At 40.3% G+C, this 11,689-nt stretch overlaps 1 protein-coding gene across 1 annotated transcript; it reads right to left on the minus strand.

Annotated features, from left to right (window-relative positions):
- Positions 1–465: 465 nt before the first annotated feature.
- Positions 466–11,257, minus strand: alpl (alkaline phosphatase, biomineralization associated). Its single transcript, XM_079579180.1, has 12 exons — positions 11,102–11,257; positions 8,359–8,511; positions 7,541–7,660; positions 6,259–6,374; positions 5,248–5,422; positions 2,834–3,009; positions 2,514–2,654; positions 2,315–2,384; positions 2,035–2,169; positions 1,564–1,755; positions 1,363–1,482; positions 466–797 (listed from the first exon to the last, which is right to left on the minus strand). The coding sequence occupies exons 2-12, from the start codon at positions 8,429–8,431 to the stop codon at positions 532–534; spliced, it is 1,584 nt and encodes a 527-aa protein (XP_079435306.1). The 5' UTR covers positions 8,432–8,511; positions 11,102–11,257; the 3' UTR covers positions 466–531.
- Positions 11,258–11,689: the final 432 nt, after the last annotated feature.

Genomic DNA, 11,689 nt, shown 5'->3' on the forward strand with positions numbered 1-11,689 from the left:
TCTCCACAGGTTTCCACAGTTTAAAATGTCTACTTCACATTAGCATAGTTTACCCTTGACTAAATTCTCCTTCTGACTATTGTGGACATCAGGGCAATGAAAAGAAGAAATTACTTTTCTACACTTAACTTGCCTCCAGTTTTGGCATTAGAACGTTTCTTTTATGAATCGATTGTTCCTTTTTGAGACCAAATGAGGTAGATTTTGTTAAAAATAATAGCAATTTCTAAACACATACAGTATAACCCTGACAGTATACAGTATATCATCATCATCATGAAATGGACATCCATTCATTGAATCCATTGAAAAGCAATACACATAATACTTTGTACTCATTTATATGCACAGTAACAAAACATTGCTCTCAGCGCAGTAACTACATTTGTTTTGCTAAATCATTAATTGAAATAGTTAAATCCCATTGTATAACATAAAAACAACACAAAAAACATTATTTAAAAAAAAAAGTATGACTTGCTAAAAGAGAAAGGGGGTAAAGGTGACTTCTGTAGAATAGAAAGTGAGGGGTCAGCAAACCAGTCTGCTTATTGTAACAAGAGCTGCAACACTGGCCAAAGTGGGGTGAAAACGGTCCGCCGCACTTTTTGACATGCAGTGGTCCCTGTTTTGCCCGATGCAGCCCGCGTACGCCATGACGTGGGGTATATAGTTCTGCTCATTGACGCCATTGAGCAGGTGAGCCAGAGGACCCTTGGCGAACACTGCAACGTCCTCTCCTCCATGGGTTTCCATACTCAGAGGAACAGCTGCCTGCGCCTGGTAGTTATTCTCCTCTGAAACACATACAAATATTTAAAGTAAGTCTACAATTAAACACTGTGCATGTGTGTGTCACTCATGCCCCTAGAGGCCATAAGCGCCACTGCAGGTGTCGTAGCACTTTCCGGTGTTTTATTCATTAATTGTCCATGAGAGTAAATACTACCATGACAGAAAAGACAAAGGGAGAGAGGAATATTATACATCCAGTTACACAATGGAGATAATTGTTTTAACTCAAACTTGGCTGTAAACACTGTTTAAGTGGTTCTAGCCCACAGTTAGCTTTGCCCGTTAGCCTGTTAGCTTCTTCTTCGTGATTCCATTAGTGTGTATTGGGGCCTCCAAGTCGGAGCAGGGAAAGCTGCAATTGTGATTTTCTGGCCAGAGACCCCAGGGGGAGATGAAAGACCACAAGTCATCCCACTAACACTTGTATTACCCCCAGAGGGACTACGAAAAGGATTTATCAAGGCAAACAAGTTAATTAGTACTGCTTTAACATATGTATTTTTTTTTTTACATCATGCACAGTACAGAATTCCAGTAACACCCATGTATAAGTACTATTAGACTTACGGTAGTCAATATGGGACACATTTTCCCTCGCACCATTCACAATTTTATAGCCCGGTCCATTCCCGTACAAGATGGAGGTGAAGGGCTTCTGATCAATATCGCTGACCATGGGAGCCAGACCTGGGATGGAGAAAGATTAGTTTGCGAACAATCCCAGCCACACAAAAACTGTCGAGTGCATCCACCACAATCATTACATACCGAAGATTGTGTTTCCACGTGAAGTGTAGCCTCCAAAGCTGAAGACGTGAGAGTGGTCTGCAGTGACTACGGTCATTGTATCATGGGCGCTGGTCAGAAGATCAGCGCGGCCGATTGCACGGTCCATTTCCACGGCTTCGTGAAGTGCTTGCTTAGCCTTTCCCTCGTGATGCCCATGGTCAATACGTCCCCCTGATTGTGAATAAATCATTTAAAATAAACAATTGCTTGGTCAATACAAACTAAAAAAAAAAGGAAATATGAACAATTTCAATCAAATTCAAGACATCCATGTTGACCAAAAAAAGTGTCTCGATATATTAGATTGTTTAAGTATCTTTAAAATCAAGGGTCAGTTTAACATATGAAGCAATGTGTGAGCCAATGCTCCTTTGTCCTGGAATTATACATACTGTGTTGGTAGTATCTATAATTCTCCAAAAATAAATATTGTGGTCTTTCTAAACACACCTTCCACAAGAAGATAAAATCCATTTGGGTTTTTCCTCAGGATTTTGATTGCCACATCCACCATTTCTGTGAGTGAAGGATCGGTGTCTTTGTTCCTCTCCAAGTCATACGTCAAATCCCCAGGTTCAAAGAGGCCTGACGTAGATAACATTTCAAAGAAAAAAAAGGGGAACATTACAACATGTTGAATATAAGCCTGAAGCTGATACAAAAAAATAACGCTGTTCCTCATTTGCACTTCAATAATATTTCTAACATGAAGGTAGCAGTGTAAACCCACCCAATAAGTACTCCACGTTGTTAGGGTTCAATGACAAGAGCTGATTCTTGTTCCACACATAATGACCTTTCTGCAGAATGATAAACCAGAAACCTTGTGGATGAATATTGCACTCTTTGAACTCCAAAAGGAGGCAAATTAAACATGAAAAAAATGAAAAAGATAAAAGCACAGCATAAAATAGACACAAATTTGAGACCTTATTCTGCATTTTGTCAGTCCACTCCTGCACCAGGTTTCTGCCATCCTTACGAGTGCCACTGTGCTTTGCAACATTGGGGTATTCGACATCTGACTCGTTTTTTGGGAACATGTATTTTCTCCCCCCACCCATGATAACCTGCAATATAAGGAAATACTTGTATTAAATAAATAAGCCAACAAATTTGACATCTTTAATAAAAAATGCAACCTAGTAATACATCCCAGCCACAAACAGGAGCCATGATCAAGAAAATCTGTGTTCACCTATTGTGTTGTTCTGCTGGAATGGGGAATGACAGCTTATTACACACTCACATCAATGTTGGGAATGTTTTCGAACAGTTGTCTGGCAATATCCTTGCAACCAGCCTGCAGGGCTTCAGGGGGCATCTCGTTATCAGAGTACCAGTCTCTGTCCACACTGTGTGCATACGCAGCACTGGGGGTGGCGTGGTTGACACGAGTTGTTGTCACAATTCCCACTGACTTCCCTGAAATAGATAGAATAATTTAATTGACAGACCTAAAGAGTACTGTTACACATATCATTTAACAGTAACAAATCAATATTTATTGGCATTTTCAGTGTACATTAGTACACAGTGTACAATTCTGAGCGCCAGCCTCATCCCCTTTATGCAATTATTTTGCAAACAGAATATGGTCAAGCCGACTTTACGACCTTACATATCCCCATGTTCCAGGCCTCACTATCTTTTTCTGAATGAGACTCAGTTTGTGCAATTCATCATCTGACAAACAGTGACAAGTCAGTCAGGGGTTTCTAAACATGGAAATAAAATATATTTTCTTTGTGAAAGATAATTAAAAGCAAAGCTCAAAAGACCACCAGCCACATCATGAAACTGTTCTATTTTCATTGTGCTTGTGCAGCAGGTCAGACATGTTGTTGGCTGAGGAATGATTGGATTTCAAATGATCTGTGATCCCTGATCCCACCCACACACGTCACCTCTGACCTGCGCTCCTTCAAACCTAATCAAGGCAATGCATCTGTCTCACTCTTTCAGAGCGGCTGTTAAAGCTTATGAAGACTTGTAGTGCATATGACAGGTCTTACATGAATAAGATGTTATAAGTAATAATTACAATTTTAATGTACAAATTTACATTTAATTTTTTAAACTAATGCCATAGTATGATAGAGTTTCAGAGAATCTGACTCATTTCTCATTGATATAACATGGTTGGCACGGCAACACTTCAAAATTGCTTACCGCGATTTATGTCACTTCCTGTCTGTCAAATAAGGAAGTGAAACAATAAACATCTAACGAACAGAGCTGGTGCTGGCCCTTCTGGGGCCCTAAGCAAAAATCCACATGGGGGCCCTACAGTACGCGTCTCATGGCTATTTAACAAAGAGCAAATCCATTGACAGTCAAATACAGTCCACTGTGCAGTAATGCAGGGCAGAAGTCGAACATAATGACCTCAATTCAGGCCCTGCACCTCTGTGTGAGAACCACTAACCACTTAGCCACTGTGAGTCTGGGATTTAGGACTACTTCTAGTCTATTTCCCCCACTTTTTAAAATGGCAAATGGTCCCATTCTCTCACCTCTGGTCCCTGATCCACAGTTTGATTAAAACTGTGGATCTGTGGAAACTGAAAGCTGCACCTGAAGGGTTATTTCTGTCTTACTACTGAGAATTAGCCTACGGGTAGCCCAATTCGTTTTAGACTGTGCACATTCAGAGAACAAGAGTTACTGTAAGTAACTGTGCCATGAGAACTGTGTGGATTAAACTCCCCTTTGAGACAAAAAGTGGCATACAATGGCTTTACTCTCGCATAAGAGCAGCGCCTGGGTCACGGGCGAGCACCGGGAGACAGACTCGCGCCTTGGAAGGCGGTTGGTCTCTCCTGCTCATTCACTTCAGCAGACTGCTCCGTTTTGGTGTCATATGTGGCAAAGTACGCGGAGAGTGAGTGCGAGAGTCTGTCCACGTAACACCGCCTTGATTAATCAGTGAAACAACACCGTAGTTTGACTGAAGTGCGGGGCCCTTGCACCTGCGGGGGCCCTACGCACCTTGTGTAGTTTGCATATAGGTAAAAAGGGCTCTGCTAATGATAAATACTAAATCTTAAAGCTGCACTATGTAACTTTTTTATGTAACAGAGCGACTGTATGAGTGATCAGCTCTAAGGATCAATTGTTTGTAAGGTTTTCTCTGCTGACAGACCCTCTCACCAGAAAACCTACAAAACAAGTGATCCTGGAGCATCCTAGAGACCACTGTGATGGAAAGTAAAGGTGCCATGCTGATCACTCTTACAGTCGCTGGGTCACTACAAGGTCAAACGTGCACAAATATCAACTTTTTGTTGCATAATGCACTTTTAAGTATAACTGTGTTAACTGTGTTCTAGCAAAATTTGTGTGTCACATGCATTTTCAGTTTTTTTTATTTTAGAACTGTATCTACTATCACAAAATCTTTCATCAAGCAAATGTGAAATAAAACAAAGCCACAAATGAGATCAAGACCACTTCAAAGTCACTGCTCCAAGCAATCAAGTCACCCAAGTGTACACTATGTTCCTCCTCGGCCTTAGCGCAGCATAAATTCTAACTCAAATGGGTTCTTTGCACTTTCATAAAGATTCATATTAGATACTGCCAGCAAATTATAATTCATAGCTCCCTTGTGGAACACATAAAAAAGGTGAAATGGCTTGATGATATTGGGTGCTGTTCTACCTGCATCCTTGGCCCATTTGAGTATGGATGTGACTTCATTGCCCTGAGTTGTATTGCACTGGGAGCGGACCGCAGCTGCACTCACTCCGACAGTCCCCTCGTTGGCTTTGACTCCACACAGATAGGCTGTGGCTGTCCCGGCACTGTCAGGCACCTGTGCATTCGTGTTGTATGTCTGCAAAAACACAGCAGTACTTGTCACAATGGTAGATCAGGGACACCAATTATGTGAGTAATGTCTGGATAGTGTTTACAGACCTTAAGCACAAACCTTAGATTGCTTAGTATTTGAGATTTAACCATGTCGTTTGCTGTTCTTTTAGTTAAGGTGGTATATTTAAAGGACACTGTTTTTATCTTCATGTCACATGGTATATTTTTAACAGCAATAGCATCATTACTCAGTGCGGTTCGAGTATTTATCACCATGTGACTAACAAACTGAGTAATTCCCATAAGACTCTGTTCTACACTGTCATCACTTAGTCAACACACTTATTACATGTATGTGTCCTTGTTCTTTTTGTTTGTTTCAGTGTAAATATAAATCTAATTTAAAGAGGGATAAAGTTGTTGGTTGACCAGTGAGTTGCAGAGGAACCACAAAGACAGTGAACAAAGCATTCTTATACAGTCATTCTCAACCTGTGGATCGAGACTCAAAAGTGGGTCACAAGACTATTTTTAGTGGGTCACAGGCCTTTGCAATAGGCTAAATGATTATTAAAGATTTGATAGGAGCTTTATGATCAGTGCTTGGATCGATAACAAACTGCGAATTATTAGTATCATAGGTTGAAATTCATTAATATTTATCTGAGAACCAACTGGTCACGGTACATTGGAGATGGGTGCAAAACTGTTCTAATGAATACATGCAGTGAAAGAACTGAACCCTTGGACCTACTTGCTGCGTGACGAGAGTCTTAACATTGTGCCATTGTTTTATAACCACTGCCAGTGTAGTCAAGGAGGAATATTAGACTTCAGATTATTAAAACCTGGATGGACCTTAGCCAAAGACACGAAGGGGAACTTGTCCATTTCCAGCACAGTCTCCTCTCCACTCTGTCCATTGAGCTGCCCCTTCAAAATCCGAGCAGCTGTCACAGTAGGCACACCCATCCCTGAACACCAAAACAGGCCATAAGTTATGCTTGTGCCAGAAAACCATAATAATACGGTTAATGAAAAGAAGAGTACATCTGTTATTGACATGCATAAAGCAAAACCAAAAACATAGAAAAGCTTTAAAGGCGCATTATGCAACTTTTTATGCGGAAAAAAAAATATATATATATATTTTGTGTATTTGACCGTGTTGTGACCCAGCATGACGCCTTTACTTTCCATCACAGTGGTCTCTAGGACGATCCAGGCTCAATTGTTTGGAAGGTTTTTCAAACAACACCAGAAAATCTACAAACCGCAGCGTTGCAGAGACCACCGGGATCGAAAGTAAAGGCGTAATGCTAACCACGCACAGTCGCTGGGTCACTACACGGTCAAACACACACAAATATCTACTTTTTTCCCCCTCATAATTCCTCATAATGCACCATTAAGAAAAGAAATCCTTCGTGCAACTCCAGTTTGCAGTAAGCCAACCATCGCTGCAAACGAAGCAACTTATAAGTCTCTAGCCCCAGGTTGCTGTCTAATAAAAATGCTGGACTTCCTCTAGGTCTTGTTATTGCTCTGCATGCAAGAAGAAGAAAAAAAAATCTGACTTTGACCACTTTGGAAGCTGTTATAGTATACACCTAAATTAAAACAATTCAGCCGGTTACTTTTTAACTATGATCACTGCAGTGAACAGCGCATTGCCCGGTGTCTAATCCTAACAGTGAGAAGAGGCCCGATGGAGGATCACAGTTATTGTGTGACCAGTGAGCCGGCCCAACACAAACATGAGCTCATCGCTGCAGCGTTGAAAACTCTGTCTCAGTTCTATTCTTCATAAGCTGTGTTTCAGATTTCATTCAGTAAAAACTGCTATAGTTTGTTTATACGGCAATTACATAATGTTAACACCCCCACAACCTGTATAAAAGGTGATCTTTCAACCCTATCTGCCTCATAATAAGTAACTATAGATTTTTAATGTGTAACCTCTCATCCAAAAATATTTAAAAAATGTTTTTTTTTGTTAACTCTGAGTGAATCTGGCTGCTTTCTTTGTCTAGCAAGACATTGTACACATCATTAGCTTTTATGGCTCGTATTTTCCACTAACATCGCAGTTTTACTATGCAGAGCGCATCTTGGCCCCTTCAAAAGGCATCAAGCTTACCATCTCCGAGGAACAGGATGAGATTTTTCGCTCTGTTTCTGTTGAGGTTTTGCTGTGTCAAAGCGTTCTTCAGTGTTCTTTGAGCCCACGCATTCCAAAACTGTGGATCTTTCTCTTGCTCTGTACATCAGAATACATATATCAAGCACATTTAGGCATTAAACTAAACACTGGCCGATTCTTGTTTTGTAACTTAGCTATAACAACAAAAGCATGTATGTTTCAAAAGGATCAAACTGGCCTCACTATAAAAATGTTGGATGTAGTTGTGTGTGTGTATGACAAACAGAATCCAAGAAGCTAAATACTGAGCTGTGGGTGAGAAAGTAGTGTTTCCCATGGAGCATGCCAGTTTAACAGCAGCTTGCAATAGCTCAGTAATGGTCGTTCGACATACTGTAACATATGGCATGCCCTACCAGGGGCTCAGTCTGCCAAGCCTATTATTGCTGCCAATGAAGGCCTAATTTGCTGCTCAACACCCTCCCTTTATGAAGGATAAGGTAAATCCTCTGAGAGCTAAGTCAATAAAAGGAGGAATCCCAAATATATAATGTACCTTAAAGCAATAACACTTTGTGAATGCAGAATCCTTGCTCTCACATGTTAATCGTACACAAAGGACATCCTTCAAAATATATCACACCACAGCTACTTCACTTTTAGATGCACAGATAAAAATAAATTACAATCTAGTTACCACAGTGGAGTGACCTTACTGCATTGAATTTGAATGTGCTATATTCTATTGTTGATGCAGAAGTACTTCGAGAATGAACTGTGTATTCCAGATAGAGAAATCTGAATAACGGACTTACCAGGAAACAGTGGCTTCTCCAGACTCCCCAAGATGAACGCGGAGCAGACTATGAGCAGGGCCGTCACCTTCATGCTGGAGTCTCTGTGTAGCTTTCTCCCAGAAGCTCATAACATGCCTTTGAGAAGCTGATGAAGCCGCTGTCCAGAGGTAGCTAGAAAAAACAATGAATACACCAGTTATTCAAGCTAATCCATAAAGTCTCAGCATACCTGTCATTTAGTAACTAACACTCAGTGACTAAACACTCGGTGAGTAAACACTCAGTGAGTAAACAGAGCCTTGTGACAGTTGTTGTGTGTACTTATAAAGAACAGCATTTCCAACAGAGGCCATTATTACCCGATACTTATTTACAGCATCAAATTAAAATGAATTAAAAATATAAAGACACAGGTGATCGAAACATGCCAAATCAAACATTACACATGATTTGGCAAGTGTGATGCCAAAATCCTTGTTGTGTGTGAAGATTGAAAGTGAAAACTGATCAAACATTTGTACTATAAGTACTCCTTACAGTATTGGAAACAGCTGTAAGTAATGTTGAAAAAAATAAATATCATGTAAGGTGCAAAAAAGGTGTAAATATTAGTGATAACTATTAAGTAAAAAAACAAAATTAGGGGTAAATTTTGCAGCATTAATGGGATCCGTGGCAGCTGAAGGTTTGGCTCCAAGAGCAGTGGGCATAGAGAAAGATCATAGGAGATTTACAGATGCAGTAAAAAGGGACATGAAGGCAGTTGTTTGGGGGAGGAAGAGGTAGAGGAGAGTACTAAACAGAGACAGATGATTTCCTGTGGTGACCCCTGAAGGAAAGCAGCCAAAAAGAAAAGACGTAAAAGCATTGCACAGTCCCCAGCCCTGGCTTTAGCAACCTTTGAAATGTGCGTCTTTCACCTCATTGCCAGTCTTTGCAGCTAAAAAGAGAAAAAACACAAGCTTTCAAGTTCACTAAAGTTGAGCAGGAGGTCTTGCTGTGAATATAAGTAGCCACAACAGGGGTCTGAATGGGTTCGGGCCAGTAAGGCTTTTAACAGTAATTATCCACACTCTCCTCTATTCTTTCCTGCTTACACTCAAGGTCATTTTAATTGGATTGAGGTCCATAGTTCTGAGAGGTTTAATAGCCATAACAAAGCCGATTAACAATGGATGATTGACTGAACTTGACAAGCTAACGCACATGCAAGAAAAACGTCATGAATTAAAAAAAAAAAAAGTTTGTATCATAAACCTGGTAACGCTTTATTTTACGCTACCCTTGATACATTGTACCTGCCAAATGTATTACAATGTAATGTGCTGTGCAACAATGTGTAATAACTTGTACCTATAGTGAATACACAATGGAATAATGTGTGTTAATACTTTGGAGGTACATAATGTAATAATGTATCGGTTTCACTTTATTTTACGCTACCCCTGATATACACTGTACCTGTCAAATTTAGAACAATGTATTCATCTTTGTAACAACGTGTAACAACTTGTACCTTTAGTGTATAAACACATGTGTATTAGTACTTTGGGGGTGCACAATGTAATAAGACATAAGGAATAGGGCTTAAGGTTAGGGTTTTATGTCTTATTACATAATGTATCTCTAAAGTACTAATACACATAATTCCATTGTGTGTACACACTATAGGTACAAGTTATTACACTTTGTTACAAAGATGTTTACATAGTAAAAAATAAAGTGTAACCGCTAAAGGTAGACAAAAAAGAAAAAAAAAGAAAACTACAACAAAAAACAATATTAAATGACTACTTGTACTGCTACTTTGTACCTGCATTTAGCAAGGTCAAGTTACCCGTTGTGTGCCCCTGACGTGTGGCCTCAGAAGCGCCCTGGTCCACTCGAAGACATTGAGGTGGCCAGTCTGCAAGTGAAGAAGCACAGGAGCAGCACCACAGCCACTAGCAGAAGACCAGTCAGAAGTGTGGTCAGGATCACATTGAACTCAGGGTCTGTCATTGCAGCTACAGCCCAGTGGACACTCACATGTCCAAATAGGCCATCTAGATACAATAGCTGTGCTTTTCTCCTGGTAGGCAGTCAGTGCTGATGAAGAGCTGAGCAAGTGTGGTGCTGCTGTGCTTCAAAGGAAGGATTAGGATTGTGATAACATGGGTAGGCCAAAATGAAAGACTCCTTCTGCACACTGCAAATCTCCATAATGTCTCATGTACACAGCAACTTTTCAACCTGGCAACTCAGTTTAATTCAAAGTCGTTTACTTTATCATGGCTGGATGGCTACAATTTGTATGCAAGAAGAATAAAGTCACATTTAAAACCAAGAACAGGGCCAACCTTTTGCGTCACTTCACATGTCAAGAAAAAACACCGTTATTTAGATCTAGGCAACTAATGTCCGAGCTGAGTGATTGATTTCATTGCACTCTGTACACCACGTGGGGAAGCGAAAAGCATCAATAAAAGCCTGAATAGCAGCAATGCCTCTCAATTGATTAGAAAATAAAGTGCTCGCGTCCAACCGTGAAACAACAATGGCACATCCAATGTCGAAAACAGAAAAAAGATGAAACACTGACATAATTCGACTGTCTTGTGCAACAGTTGCCACCCAGCCCTATAAACGTCTCAGATAGAACATCAGGGAACACAACATGGTCAAGCAAGTTATGTCAAAACAAATATATAGTCCTAAACACGAACATGCATGGAAACGGGGGTCACAAGTCTATAACAAAAGTTTATTGTTGTTTGAGTACCTCACGCGGCGATCCAATGCTCTCTCATCCAAAACAGTCCCCTTCAGCCGCAGCGCCTCCTTGAATTGCGTGCCCTTGTGTGTCTGCTCGCTCACCTCCTCTTATAAAGCCGCCGTTTTTTCGGCTTTGGCTCCGGGGCTCTCTGAGAATAGCGGTCTGAATCCCACGAGAAGAAAAAAAAAAAAAAAAACCTTACAAATAATGGTGCTCGGGGAAATAGAAAGCAGCCCGGGAGCTCCCCCTGTCGGTGCACGAGCGCAACACGTAGCATACCAAACTAGACATAGGCTATTCACTTACAAATATTTTTAAAAACCTAATTTATTGTTATGTTAGACCTAGGCTACAAGATAAAACACTTTTTTTTTTTAAATTGATTTTCTGCGCTGATTTTTTTTTTTTTTTTTTTTGTGAATTTTATTGTGACAATTACAAAGAAAAAAACAAGAACAACAGACATTACAAAGAACAGACAACAGATTCTGCGCTGATTTATTTTATTGTACACTTGTATAATTGCAATAATGTTTGTGATGACAGTGAAATAATAGCGTACACATGCGAAGATAATACTTTCGCTCATCCGCT

Source organism: Gobius niger (assembly GCF_951799975.1).
Source record: "Gobius niger genome assembly, chromosome: 20".
In the NCBI taxonomy this organism is placed as follows: Eukaryota; Metazoa; Chordata; class Actinopteri; order Gobiiformes; family Gobiidae; genus Gobius; species Gobius niger.

What these genes read in the sequence shown, in the direction of transcription:
- alpl (XM_079579180.1), bottom strand. Translation starts at nt 8,431, where the DNA reads ATGAAGGTGACGGCCCTGCTCATAGTCTGCTCCGCGTTCATCTTGGGG. An exon ending in ACGTGGAAACACAATCTTCG is followed by an intron (nt 1,483 to 1,563) that starts GTATGTAATGAT and finishes TCTCCATCCCAG; the next exon opens with GTCTGGCTCCCATGGTCAGC. An exon ending in TGTGTCCCATATTGACTACC is followed by an intron (nt 798 to 1,362) that starts GTAAGTCTAATA and finishes TATGTGTTTCAG; the next exon opens with AGGAGAATAACTACCAGGCG.